This window comes from Chionomys nivalis, chromosome 6 (genome assembly GCF_950005125.1).
Source record: "Chionomys nivalis chromosome 6, mChiNiv1.1, whole genome shotgun sequence".
In the NCBI taxonomy this organism is placed as follows: domain Eukaryota; kingdom Metazoa; phylum Chordata; class Mammalia; order Rodentia; family Cricetidae; genus Chionomys; species Chionomys nivalis.
Window position 1 is genome coordinate 90238447 of NC_080091.1, and position 13742 is coordinate 90252188.

General features: G+C 42.5%; 1 protein-coding gene across 1 annotated transcript; it reads right to left on the reverse strand.

Annotated features, from left to right (window-relative positions):
- Positions 1–8218: 8218 nt before the first annotated feature.
- Dspp (dentin sialophosphoprotein) lies at positions 8219–13423 on the reverse strand. Its single transcript, XM_057773181.1, has 4 exons — positions 13367–13423; positions 12366–12452; positions 10761–11714; positions 8219–10057 (listed from the first exon to the last, which is right to left on the reverse strand). The coding sequence occupies exons 1-4, from the start codon at positions 13421–13423 to the stop codon at positions 8219–8221; spliced, it is 2937 nt and encodes a 978-aa protein (XP_057629164.1).
- Between the last annotated feature and the right edge of the window lie 319 nt (positions 13424–13742).

Below are 13742 nucleotides of genomic sequence, written 5' to 3' on the forward strand. Positions count from 1 at the left end.
GCCTACTTCTCTATTCCTGAAATACAAGGTCTGGCTATTAGCCACACCTGTTGACCATAACCCTGAGAGAGCAGAACCCTCTGGTCTGAATCTAGGTGGTACCTTTGTTTGAGGTAGAACACGATAACCTTGACAGAATAGGGGTAAGTTCCAATTCTCCGACCTTCAGTCAGTGTGGAAATATGCTCACATTTTTGGGCCTCCACTCAGAACACTGGAAGCCAGTAAATAATTCAATAATGATATTTTTTTCTTTGATTCTATAATGCCCTTACCAAAAAAAAAAAACCCAGAGCATTAATTGGTCATCTTAAGGTGATGGTAATCAACTAATTAACTCAAAGGCTTGCAAATAAATGGAAAGTATGTAGTATTCTTCCAATCCTGTATGAACTGAACCAAATTAGAGACAAGGGTAGTCTATCAAAGTATTGTGTTGCCAAGAAAACAAACTGGAGCTGAGGTTGGAAAGGCCCTCTGCACTGGTGATGCCCACAGTGTCAGGAGTTGACAAACAATGCAGTGGGGAGGAAAGATACCAACAATCACACCCAAAAATAGACATTGAGTCTAGGTTGCCTGCAAGACGCCGCCACAATAGTTTGATAGTGGCATGAGCCTCAGCGTTTAAAGCATTTCCTTTTCTCTGTAGTGTGCTCAGATTGGATTTGCTCTTGTGGTGGTAGTGGTTTTGAGGCTTGGGAGTATATAAAAATAACTTTGCCAATTTTCTTTTAAACATCTAAAAATTGCAGCTACCTAGAGTCTATTCTCAAATTTACAATACTGCAACTTGGTTGTTTGAAAATGTTGAGTTTCAATATACACAAAAATTGATTCCATTCCAATCTAGAGACCTCAGAATGTTCTGATCTTGAGAAAATTGCTAGTAAAATAAAAGCGGATGATGTTGTTTGCTGTCCACCCACGAGTTTCCTTTGCCAGCCTTAAATAATATGTAGACTAGAAGATAATAGCTGCAACCCTAGTTCCTACCCTTCCTGGAGCTGATGAATGGGCTTCAAGAGTCAGATTAACTATGTGAGTAAGGACAGGCTCAGCCTGTTTGTCTGCGCTGGCAGCAACAGAGCAACACAGACAGACACAGGGACAAGCTGATGTAGCACCTCGGAGCCCATTGAATGTCAAGTATTGGTGTGCAGATGAATCTGGTGGAGTATATTTCTCCTAATTTCTTTATTCACATCTTCACTCACAAGTTTTGTAAAAAAAAAAAAATATGGTATTTATCTGTTAATAAAAGCCTATCATTTTGAAAACTCAAATTATGCATATATTTATATTACCATAAATCTAATTTGTATCACTGAAAAAATTCATCAACTGCATCGTCAACATGCCAGAGGAATATAAGAAATTCCATGATAAAATGGGCTTGCAACTCACCTGGTAGCTGAGTCAGCTGGGTAACATGTCACAGTGTGGTAGCTCTCAAGTTCAACAATTAGCAGAATCATAATCACCAGTGACACCTCTTACAACAGCAATTATTGCACATACAGGCACATATTTCACACAGCTCACATTAATTTTCATGCATATTACTGTGTCCTAAGTCCTTAGCTTGATCTGTGCTTGAGAGTCTGTGTGAATTAAATTAGATCTGTCATCTTTAAATACAGATATATACATATTTATAAAACAATATATATATATATAATTGTTAACCTTTTCAAAGCTTTCAATAGGCATATGTTAATCACCAGTCAGACCCACTCCTTGTAGGTTCTTTGTAGAAAGGTCAAATAATTTCTTGCAAAATTTTAAAAGAACAAATAGGTTTGTCTTAGATCATATTTATCATTGCTTTATATCCTACTACATGATCTTTCTATTAAGTTAAAAATATAACACATGAGATGTAGCAATTGCACTATGTTACTTTCTTCGTATTTCCCTAACTCTTCTTTTTCTCAATTCCTCTGTGAATTTGCACTGTGGGTACGTTAATCTGGACATCCTACTCTCAATAGAATCTACTTCTAACCAGGAGTCCGCCATATTGGAAGTGCTTGTGCCCATCAGCAACCTATATATCTTTTAAAGCCTCTTTTTCAAATCTATGATCGCCACTCATAAAAACTACCGCCCACCATTTATCCTTCCTTCAGTGTGTAGTGTGTGTTTATAGATCTAATTGATTTCCAGACACTGTCGTGGGAACACAAAGCAGAATCAATCGTACTGTCTGTTCTTCCAAAAGTTAGGCAGGGACATAAACTGCTTACCATAACAAAATATAGCAATGACAGCAGCACAAAGCCTTGGGGTACTTTGGGCATTGAAACAGAAGAGCTAATTCAAGTATTCCATGTATTTATTGCTTTTTAATGGACCATCTGTTGCCGCGCACCGCGCCCCTGTGTCTGTGCTCTGTGCGCTGGCACCCAGTTCACGAGTTTCGGGCAAGGGGGCTGGAAGTTAAAATACACAGACACACAGACAGAGAGACAGCAACACGGGTCATCCTTGAATTCCCCAAGAATGCCCCCTTTATTGTGTTCAGGGGCAGCTTATATAGAGATAGCCACGCCCCACCCAAACCCACTAGAAACCACTCTCCTGCCATCAGGAACTCCTGAAGGTCTTGTGCTCAGAGCAGCTGTAGGCACTCAGATCAGGGAATTACAAGTAATTCAGGATCTGGGGTCTCACTGCTCCCAACAATCTGTCCTAGCTTCCATTGCTAGTAAACTATCATAGATGAACTGAATTATAAACAACAAAGATTAATTTCTCACAGTTCTGAAAGCTAGAAGTCAGAGATTGGTTGCTACATTGCTGGCATCTGCAGAGGGCCTTCCTGCAGGCTATGGTCCATAAAGCCCTCACCCCATAACCTGCATCTCTAGAAACTGCCACCCCTATTCCCATCATATCCATTGAATAGTAGTAAATGAAGTTTAAAGAAGCACAGTATCAGCTTCCCAAAGTTAATGTCTAAAAACATCTATTTGTAGTCTCTTAGACTCAGGCAGGTGATTCTAGAGGAGGATGCCTCTCAGATGCTGGCTAGGACTCGAGTCATTTGAGGTTTCTTCCCACATTTATGTTGCCTACAAAATAGCCTTGTGAAAGCTGAGGAGGGAAGTGTTCCCACGAGGCAGGTGCCGAGGCATAAGACGCAGGTGGGCCAGCTCAGGAAGAGGAGAAATGAGAACAGAGGGATGGATGTAAATTTTAGAGCAAAAGAAAGTGGCATTACAAAAATATCAATTCTTAAAACTAGTCTGGATTCCCTTGGTGGCTAGTATGGAATATACAGCAGGGATGGAATATTCTGTTATCCATTTTATCTGGAAACTTTTCATCTGAAAACGTATAATATTAATTTACCAGTGCTCCCCAGACCTGCCTCTTTTGACTGTTACCTTTCAGAGTAACAAGTGCTATAGAGATTCATCCTCTGTCAAGTGGCAGGAAGGTGGCCAGGGTATAAAAAGGTGCTAAGAGACAAAGAGTGAGATTTGTTTTAAGGACTTGGCTGACTCAATGGCTCCGGACGAGTTACTCTGGACGAGTTAACAGAATAGAGTCCCAGGAAAGAATTGTAACTTGTACATGAGGTCTACCTGTGGCCCATCCATCACCTGTAGGTTATACTGATCTCACTACACAGAGACAGAATTAGTGGGCACCTGATGTGGGAGGTGATGTATACTGTGAATATGTTTTATTGCCATTGCTTAAAAAAGAGGTTGTTTTCAGTCAATGGCTTAACAGAGTAAAGCCAGACAAGAAATACAGATAGAAATGTAGAGGGAGAGTAGGAGGAGAGAGGGAGATGCCATGTAGCCAGCAAAGGAGACAGATGCCCAGGAACCTTACAGGTAAACGATGAGTCTCGTGGTAAAATTCAAAATAATAAGAGTGGGTTAATTTCAGATGTAAGAGCTAGCTAGAAACATGCTTAAGCTACTAGCCAAACAGTATTGTAATTAATATAGTTTCTGTGTGATTATTTTGGGTCTGGGTGACTGGTAAATGAATCAACAGTCCCCACTTAAAAAATGACATCCAACAAACATTTGGTGGTGGCTGATGCCTACCACCCTCGGGATCAGGAGGAAAGTAACTGAGACCATGACCCTGGCTCAGTGTTCCCCACCTGGGCAGGTTGCAGGACTGGGTCTGCTAGGTGTGCACAGGCAGGAGAGCATGGCGGATTCACACCACCATACACGGAGACATGTCCATGTTTATAAATGTTTGTTTACATTTAAAGGGGAATATGCTATAGAGATGGATTCTTTGCATTTATATGGATCTTGGTCTATTGATAAAAAATCAAGGTCAATTGTGTTATATGTATATTTCTGCTCTTTATTAAGGTATTGTGCTTGTACAGCTCATGTAAAATGTAATGTATAATTAAGAAATACAGATTAATAGATAGTCATCTATAATATTCAAACCTGTAGCCATGTTAGTTAGGTTTTCTAGATGTACAAAGATTTATTTCAGATGGATAGATATTCTTCAAACCTTTCAAAGACTAACAAAATATGACATTTAAAATGTTTAAGAACTTAGGACTTTTCATGACAATGAGACATATCTGCTCCTGGCAGCACCATTTATTTCAAGAGGGTGATGGGCATTGAAGAGGTTCCTTACGGAGTTGGTTAGCCATTTAGGTAAAAAACTGCTCTGGACTGGACTGTTTGATGTCATTCTGTATGAACTAGACATGCAGGATTCATAGAAAAATGACTGCTGAACTTGTCTAAAGAAGGTAAGACAGTCCTTCAAGATTCCTGCTTCAAGAGAGAACTGCCAGGCATTTTCCAAGACACAGAAAAATGCAACTGATGAACTTTGCCAGTTCAAGACATAAGAGATTTTCAAATTCCTGCTTCATGGAAAAGTCTGCCAGATACTATGGGTCTATAGGCTGAAGATGGGTGCTGCAGTGTTACATAAGAACTGTGGGTGACTGTCCAGGCAGCAAGATGTCTCTGTCAGTTCTGGAGTTTTAGAAATTGCTTACAATGTACTTCCTGTTAACTTAGGTAACATTATATCCTTCTGGGGTCTTTGAAGGAAAATAGTTTTAGTTTTCCTTAGTTATTATAAAAAATAAATTAGATATAAAACTTTAGATTCACAGAGATAGGATAGATGGTAGATTATTTTCCTTAATTTGCCAAATGTAAATAAACTAAGTATTGTAACTATAGTTCTTTCTTGATAACTGTTTTTTTATATGTAGGTTAACTATTTAAAGTTAAAACCTTCCTTTTTATTTAAACAGAAAAAGAGAGGTGATGTGGGAGGTGATGTATGGTGTAAGTATGTTTTATTGCTATTGGTTAATAAAGAAACTGCATCTGTCAATGGTTTAACAGAGTAAAGTCGGGCAGGAAATTAGAACAGAGATGTAGAGAGAGAGTAGGTGGAGTGAGAGAGATTCCATGTAGCCACCAAAGGAGACAGATGCCCAGGAATGTTACCAGTAAACCACAAGTCTCATGGTAAAATACAAAATAATATGAAAGGCTTAATTTAAGATGTAAGAGCTAGCTAGAAATATGCTTAAGCTATTAGCCAAACAATGTTGTGATTAATATAGTTTCTGTTTGATTATTCCAGGTCTGGGCAGCTAGAAAAAGAACCAGCCATCTCCACCTACAGGAACCAACAATGATTCAGTGGCTTTAGCTGAGGAAAGTCCAGCGAATATGGAGCTGGAGCCATCATGCTGAAACCAGAACCCAGAACTCGGTTTTGTGAAGGTCAAGGCATCCTCCCCAGTGTCTTAAGTTTTGTGAAGGGCAAAAGGCTAAGGGTGGCAAGAAGGAAACAGGGTTTAAAAAAAAGAGGGTTAAAGCCAAAGCCCAAAATAGTGTGCCTGGAAGTGAGAGAAGCATCCCAAGAGAAGGCTGTCAACCCTGCTTTCCGGCCAGAGATTGGATTGTGTGAACTCATGCAAAACATTCAGAGGAAAAACTTTTAGACTTTGAACCAGTGGTCTGGGGTATATGACTGCAGACAGTAGCTCTTTTTCCTCCTCTCCCTGCCCCCTCTGGGCATTGGAAGCTTAGAATTGGAAGCTGTTGGTGGTGGAGGGTGGGAACATCGTGTAGCTATTTGTTTCATTCTCCAGAGGAGTTGCTCCCGAACAGCAGTGAGCAGATCCCTCGTGAGAACATGATGGTATTTTCACCCATGACTTTTCAAGGCTCTACTGTGTCCCTGCTCCTTTTAGGGAGAGGAAAATTGTTCCTGGTTATTTTGGTCAGTGGCCTTTCAAAACTTCCATGACAAACCATAAAGCAGGGCTGGCTTCTGGGAAATTCTATGGCAGTTAATAGTTTTAAATGTATTTAGATGGTGACGTATGGCTTCCAAAATGCTAGGGTGCTGTGTGAGCACTAGGCTTGGACGTAAAAGCCTCAATTGCCATGACAGAAGACTGTCACTGTTCCCTAACTGGTGTTCTGATCAGGTGTATACTGTAAAGATTTAGTACCGTGTATGCTTTTGTGTAGTATTCAAAGCAAAGTTTGTATTTTGTGTTTATAAACAACTGATTTTTAATAAGAATGGTTAATATGTGTAAGAAATATAATCTTATTTACCAGGTTTTATAATAGGGAGGGCAAGTGTTTTCAAACTAAGTAGAATGAAGAATTTTTCCTGTGAGCAATTTTATAAATAGATGTTTATTATAATACTGAAATTCATATCTCTTCATTTACATTTCTTGTCCAGTTTACAATGAGTTTCCTATCCATAGCTTAGTCATCATCACAACTTTGGTGAGTAGGTGTGACAGGTACCAGAGGCACAAGTTAAACCAGGCAAATACAGGCACGTTTGCAGTTTAATAGAAGTCAAAGCCTAAATTGATATTTTCTGGCAAGATGTCTGGAGTTGTGTCATGGCCATGGCAAAGCAGAAGTCTGGTGCCTTACGGGCTTAGGAGGAACAAATGGGTTTAGAGACAGCAGCATCTCAAAGCCTTCACAATATTCCTTAGCTAAGAAACTCTTGCAGAAGGAAGCAAGCCCAGGAAAAAGCTAGAATTCTGGGTAAAACCTGTCTAAAACAATAGTAGAGTCAACTAAAGTCTTTATATACTTAGTAGCTTTGTTATGACTCAAATCTGACATAACAGCTCATGTGGAAAAATAGATAAATTGAAAAGCACAACACCAATCTTGAAAGATATACTTTAGGCTTAGGGCTTATGGTTCCCTTAATGCGATCCTAATTCACACCTCTTGTCTTGGTGTGGTTCGTTCCCATCACCTCTCTTACTTTCAAAACTGCCCTAGTGACCACAAAGGGTCACTCTGTTCTCGTACACCTTTGCAATTCTTGATTGAACTGACAACCTAGTTTGTCCTATGAGGCTGACTGAAGATAACAAAATAACAGAGTGGTTCACATAGAACGCGGAAAATGATCCCGCCTCTTAAAATCACCCATCTATGTTGCTCGTTTACAAAAGATACGAGAGAGGCGGGTGGAAGAGAGACACTGATCAAAGCACTGCAGGGGGCTAGGAACTTTGTACTACATTTCCACCTCTTACAGAAATGTAATGGCATGTGTCAGATCTTGTTCGAGCTATCCTCGGAACTCTTGGTGATTCATTCTTCAGAATTTTCATAATCCAAAGCTATTTTAACATCACAAAGATTATCCCAGTGCCTTGGATAGGGTCAATAGTTGCTGCAGCATTGTGCTCATGTCACAGATGTCTTTCCCTAGAACATGTAAAGGAAACGGTAGTTGAGCTGAATGTCACAGGTCAGCATCTCTCATCTCCACAGCATGAAGACTAACTCTCTGGTACTGAGACCACTGGAGGACAAAGACAATGTCGCAGGCTGACTGTAACTTTGCTTGCTCTGCTCTCTAAGGCACCCGCTATTCAAATCCAAGCTACATATCACAGTGATGCTTCAGTTTCTGTTTGATTATTTTATGTTTAGATTTATACTCTTATAAAATGTTTTCTGAAAATGAATACATTTTCACACACATGTACCAAAGTTGGTACATCCAGACTATCTCTGAGAGAGCTGGAGCTTGGCTCTGTATCCAAGTTGAACTTGATTCCCTGTGATCTCAATGGATTCCATATAATCTGTGTTTCTCACCTATCTCTAGTGGGTTAGGAGTCATTGCTGCCTTTTGATTACTCACCAAATGTTTACGCACAGAATCTCATGGGACTTCCTTTGCCCTAATCATCGCTGGTTGAATGGTTGCTGTCACTGCCTTCACTGTCACTGTCACTGTCACTTTCATTGTGACCATTACCAGTCTTGTTATCACTATCATCACTGCTGTCAGATGTGCTATCCTGGCTGTCACTGCCGTTGCTGCTCTTGCCGCTGTCACTGCTGCTGTCACTGCTATCACTGCTGTCACTGCTGTCAGTGCTGTCACTGCTGCTATCGTTGCTGCTGTCACTGCTATCATTGCTATCACTGCTGCTGTCACTGCTATCACTGCTGTCACTGCTGCTGTCACTGCTGTCACTGCTGCTGTCACTGCTGTCACTGCTGCTGTCACTGCTATCACTGCTGCTGTCACTGCTATCACTGCTGCTGTCACTGCTATCACTGCTGTCACTGCTGTCACTGCTATCACTGCTATCACTGCTATCACTGCTGTCACTGCTGCTGTCACTGCTATCACTGCTGTCACTGCTATCACTGCTGTCACTGCTGTCACTGCTGTCGCTGCTGTCGCTGCTGTCTCTGCTATCGCTGCTGTCGCTGCTGTCACTGCTGTCGCTGCTGTCGCTGCTGTCGCTGCTGTCACTGCTGTCGCTGCTGTCACTGCTGTCGCTGCTGTCGCTGCTGTCACTGCTGTCACTGCTATCACTGCTGTCACTGCTGTCACTGCTGTCACTGCTGTCGCTGCTATCACTGCTGTCACTGCTGTCGCTGCTGTCACTGCTGTCACTGCTGTCGCTGCTGTTGTCACTGCTGTCACTGCTGTCACTGCTGTCACTGCTGCTGTCGCTGCTGTCACTGCTGTCACTGCTGTCACTGCTGCTGTCGCTGCTGTCACTGCTGTCACTGCTGTTGTCACTGCTATCACTGCTGTCACTGCTGTCACTGCTGTCACTGCTGTTGTCACTGCTATCACTGCTATCACTGCTGTCACTGCTGTCACTGCTGTCACTGCTGTTGTCACTGCTATCACTGCTATCACTGCTGTCACTGCTGTCACTACTGCTGTCACTGCTATCACTGCTATCACTGCTGTCACTGCTGTCACTGCTGTCACTGCTGCTGTCACTGCTGTCACTGCTATCACTGCTGTCACTGCTGTCACTACTGCTGTCACTGCTATCACTGCTGCTGTCACTGCTATCACTGCTGCTGTCACTGCTGTCACTGCTGTCATTGCTATCACTGCTGTCACTGCTATCACCACTGTCACTGCTATCACTGCTGTCACTGCTATCACTGCTGTCACTGCTGTCACTGCTGCTGTCACTGCTGCTGTCGCTGCTGTCACTGCTGCCTGATTTGCTCTCACTGTCATTGCCGTTGTCATTGTCACTGCTTTCTGACTCATCCTCGTCATTGCTCTCACTGTTACCATCACTGTCACTATCGCCATCATCAGCATCAGATGTATCATCACTCCTGTCATCATCCCCATTTGAGTCACTGCCATAGCCGTTATCACTTGAGTCCTCAGAGTCATGAGAAGCATCTCCGTGGCCGCCACTCTCGTCCTCACTCTCCGAGTCAGCATCATCACTTCCGTTTGACTCGTCGCTGCTGTTGGGATCGTCTCCTTGCATGGACTCATCATCAAAATCGTAGCTATCGTGCACATTGCTGTTGCTGCCACTACCTAGCTTGCTGTGTCCCATCTTGTTGTGGGTGTCTGACTTCTCAGCAGGCCCTTGAGGCTGGCCAGACTGCCCTTGCTTTGAGCTATTCCTCTTGGCCTCCTCCATTCCCTGGTGTCCATTGTTGCCTTTATTGTCCCCGAGTTTCCCAGATTCTTTGGTAATGTTACTTTTGTTGCCTGTGCTGGGACCTTCAGTTTCTGTTCCCTGTGGAATAGAGAAAAGAATAGGTAATTAGTAAATATTTACTGTGAAATTCCATGGTCTGAGAATAACTGTCTGGGGAAATGGCCTTAAGACCAGGACTCTGGCTGCCAGTGCCACGGTGATCTGGAAAATGTGCTCATCTAATACTTGAGGATGTTCAGTATTAGGGTTCGAATCCTGCAATAAACCGTCCAGGTTTCTACCTTATGGGAACTTGGATTAAACAGGTGCACGATAATGAAAGTGTCACAGTGAAACTCGTTATTTTGTGTAATGAATGTAACAATAATAAAATGGTTTACACAAACATGATTGAATTATTATTTAACTTGACTTCTAGCTTTGGAGCCTCTCCTGGAACTAGCTCTTATGGACCAGGCTGGCCTCTAATTCAAAAAGATCTGCCTGATTCTGCCTCACTAGTGCTGGGATTAAAGGTGTGTGTTACCACCACCTGGCCTAACTTCCAAATTTTTAAAAATTGTTCTACATCAAAGTCTATAAGGACTCTAGCTTTCTCATTAAAATACTCAATGTTGGTTAAAAAAAAATGTACCCAGATACTTATTGTGACATTTCTTATGTTAGTTTGGGGTTTTATTTTGGATTTGTCTGGATTTGTTGTTTGTTGTCTTGCACACCCATTGGAGGGTGGAGGGGAGAGTGTAAGCTGCCATAGGAAGGGATCAGTTTCAAAGCTGACCTGGTCTTGACTGTTCCCCAGAGGACATGTTTCTGACTGGCAAGTGATTCCACCTTCTGGATCTCCGTTGCCTTTCTGACTGAGCTTCTGGTTTTCCTGCAATGCTTGGCTGCCATTGCCTTCTTCAATGTTCTTGTTCTCCTCGCTGCTAGCGGTGCCATCTGCTCCACATCCGTTTGGGGAGCCTTCTTTCTCTTTAGAGTCACCATCTTCACCACTAACTGAACTCTGACCTCTGTTGTCATCTTTTCCCTGATGAGACTGCTCCTCCTGGCCCTCACTGTCATCATGGCCTCCCTTTCTACCTCCTGCTTCTGTAGCCTCATCATCACCAGAGCCTATGTCCTCATCCTCATTCTCCCCGTTCCCACTGGGACTGCCATCAGAATTATCCAAACCAGCCTCTCCCTCAGTGCTTGCTGTTACCTCAACCCCCTTGTTCCCACCTCCCTCCCCTTCTCTCTGAGGCGTGGTTTCATCCGTAGCAACCCCATCCACATGTGTTCCAACCTCATGGTTTGTATTATTCTTGCTGCCAACTTCTTGAGGTCCATTTCCCTGGACAGTGGTGGGATCTCCATCCTGATTCTCATCACCAGCACCCCCAATTTTTTTACCCTGATTGGATTGCCCATTTACACTACCCTCCTTTGCTTCTCCCACATTTTCAGTGACACTTGCTTGGCCCCTGATGTCATTGGCTGTGCTGTTCTCTCCTTTTGCGTGTATCTCAGTATGACCATATGTTTCTATGTCTTCATTTTCATATGCAGTGTTCCCCGGTTTATTTGCTAAAATGGTCTGTGTAGAAGAATTCGTCCCTCCTACGTCTGTTGACTCAGAACCATTCCCTTCTCTTTTGTAAATGTCTTTGGTATACACTTGTCTTCCTAGTTCACTGTCATTAGGGGGGTCACTGCTGTCTTTAGTGGTGTTATTGACATGTAACTCATTCTGTAAAAGAGACACAATTCAAAATCAATTGTGAGCATCATTTTCCAATAAAGTCAAAGGAAAAAAGAATGGGTGGAAATTTTAGGGAAGGTCACAGAGTATAAAAGTGATTTGAAAGTCCGGGTCTTCTATACGATTCCATTGATCGAGGGAGAACATGTACAACGAAGTCAGGACCACGAGGGGTGCACCCACCCAGTGAGACAGTGGGGCCGATCTATTGGGAGCTCACCAAGGCCAGCTGGACTGTGACTGAAAAAGCATGGAATAAAACCGGACTCTCTGAACATGGCGGACAATGAGAGCTGACGAGAGGCCAAGGACAATGGCACGGGGTTTTGATCCTACTTCAGGTTCTGGCTTTGTGGGAGCCTAGACAGTTTGGATGTTCACCTTCCTAGATCTGGATGGAGGGGGGAGGACCTTGGACTTTCCACAGGGCAGGGAACCCTGACTGCTCCTGGTACTGGAGAGGGAGGAGAAGAGGAGTGGGGGGAGGGGGAGAGGGGCGGGAGGAGGGGGAGGGAAATGGGAGGCGGGGAGGAGGCTGAAATTTTTTTTTTCAATAATAAATAAATAAATAGATAAATCTAAAAAAAAGTGATTTGAAAAAAGAAAACAAAAGGAACATTTATATTTACATCTCTTTACCTGTGCTGGAGTTCCTGAGTGTGCTAAAAATGATACATTCACGGATTTTTCAACAACGTGTTTTTCCAATGGTATGATTTGAGGAAGCTGCCGAGGTTAAAAAACATAAGCATTACACAGGTTCTTGTTTTATGATGAAGAAAATATGTAACGCAAAGGTCAGAGCATAATCTGGCATGTAGGAAAAGCAGCCCATTACGGTGCTTATTCAGAATTTCAAGCTGAGCAAATGAGGATTTTTATAATGTTGTCATCATTTTAACTGAGTATTACAAGCCCGCTTATCTCGTGTGTATAAAGACAAGATGAGTCCTTGTTCTGTTACTGACCCCAAAGACAATGTCAGACCCCAGCCTCTAAAACAATAGTGGCTGTGAGCTGCTGGAGCAGCATCAAGCAATCTCTGCTTAGCTCTGTGTGTCAGCCTGAAGTGCTTGCGAAAATCCTCAGCCACAGAAACAATACCATATCTGGTTGTGTGAAATCATATGAAAATGCTAGGCATGGCGGCTGGCTAGTAAAATTACAAATGGGTTGACTTTCTTCTTCATATGCCGAGATTTTCCACAGTGAACATATAAAGGGCACACGTGAAACACTGATGTGATCATATGTTGAAAAGTCTGACCTTTACCTCCTGGTCTCACTTCAGTTTTTCTCAAATGGTATAAGTTGTGGTGACATTGAAATGAAATCTGCATGGAACGAAGCAGAAGGAGACAAAGCCTCCATGACTTCTGGGCATTGAATTAATATGACTAAATTTTTAAAGGTATGTCATCTTCTAATGGGATGTGTTTCAACGGGAAGAAAGGAAGCATGAATTGGTTCACATGTTTGCCTTTCGTTGAGACCTCAAACTATATCACATAATAGTTTTGATGCAAATCTAAGCATTTGAACTCAACTTCTCTGTAAAACCATGAGGAAATATGTACATTTCAATATCGTGTTAAGAGATACAGCAAAGTAAGAAGGCTCGATTATGGAGATGTACTTACTGGAATGGCCCATGCAGCTGCCCAAATGCAAATATATATAATTATCTTCATTTTCATTATGAATAGTCAGTGTCTGTTTAGAACAAAGAATACCACAAAAAAATAAAGTGAAAGATGATAAGCACAGTAGTTGGTTATTTCAGTCTTTACATTGGCTGTTTCCTGGGACAAGGAGAGAGAACTAGCGTGAGAAGACATCCCAGGTGGCAGAATAAGCCTGGTGGTTGTGGAGACATGTGGGCGTCTCGGCATGCTCAACACTGTCATGACTTCCAACATTGGGGATCCCGGCATGCTCAACACTGTCATGACTTCCAACACTGGGGATCTCGGCATGCTCAACACTGTCATGACTTCCAACACTGGGGATCCCGGC

Excerpts from the sequence above, each read along its gene's own strand:
- Dspp (XM_057773181.1), bottom strand. The coding sequence starts at position 13,423 with ATGAAAATGAAGATAATTATATATATTTGCATTTGGGCAGCTGCATGG. Across the intron at positions 12,453-13,366 it reads CAGCTGCATGGGCCATTCCA|CTTCCTCAAATCATACCATT; the intron begins GTAAGTACATCT and ends TAACCTCGGCAG. Across the intron at positions 11,715-12,365 it reads ACTCAGGAACTCCAGCACAG|AATGAGTTACATGTCAATAA; the intron begins GTAAAGAGATGT and ends TCTCTTTTACAG.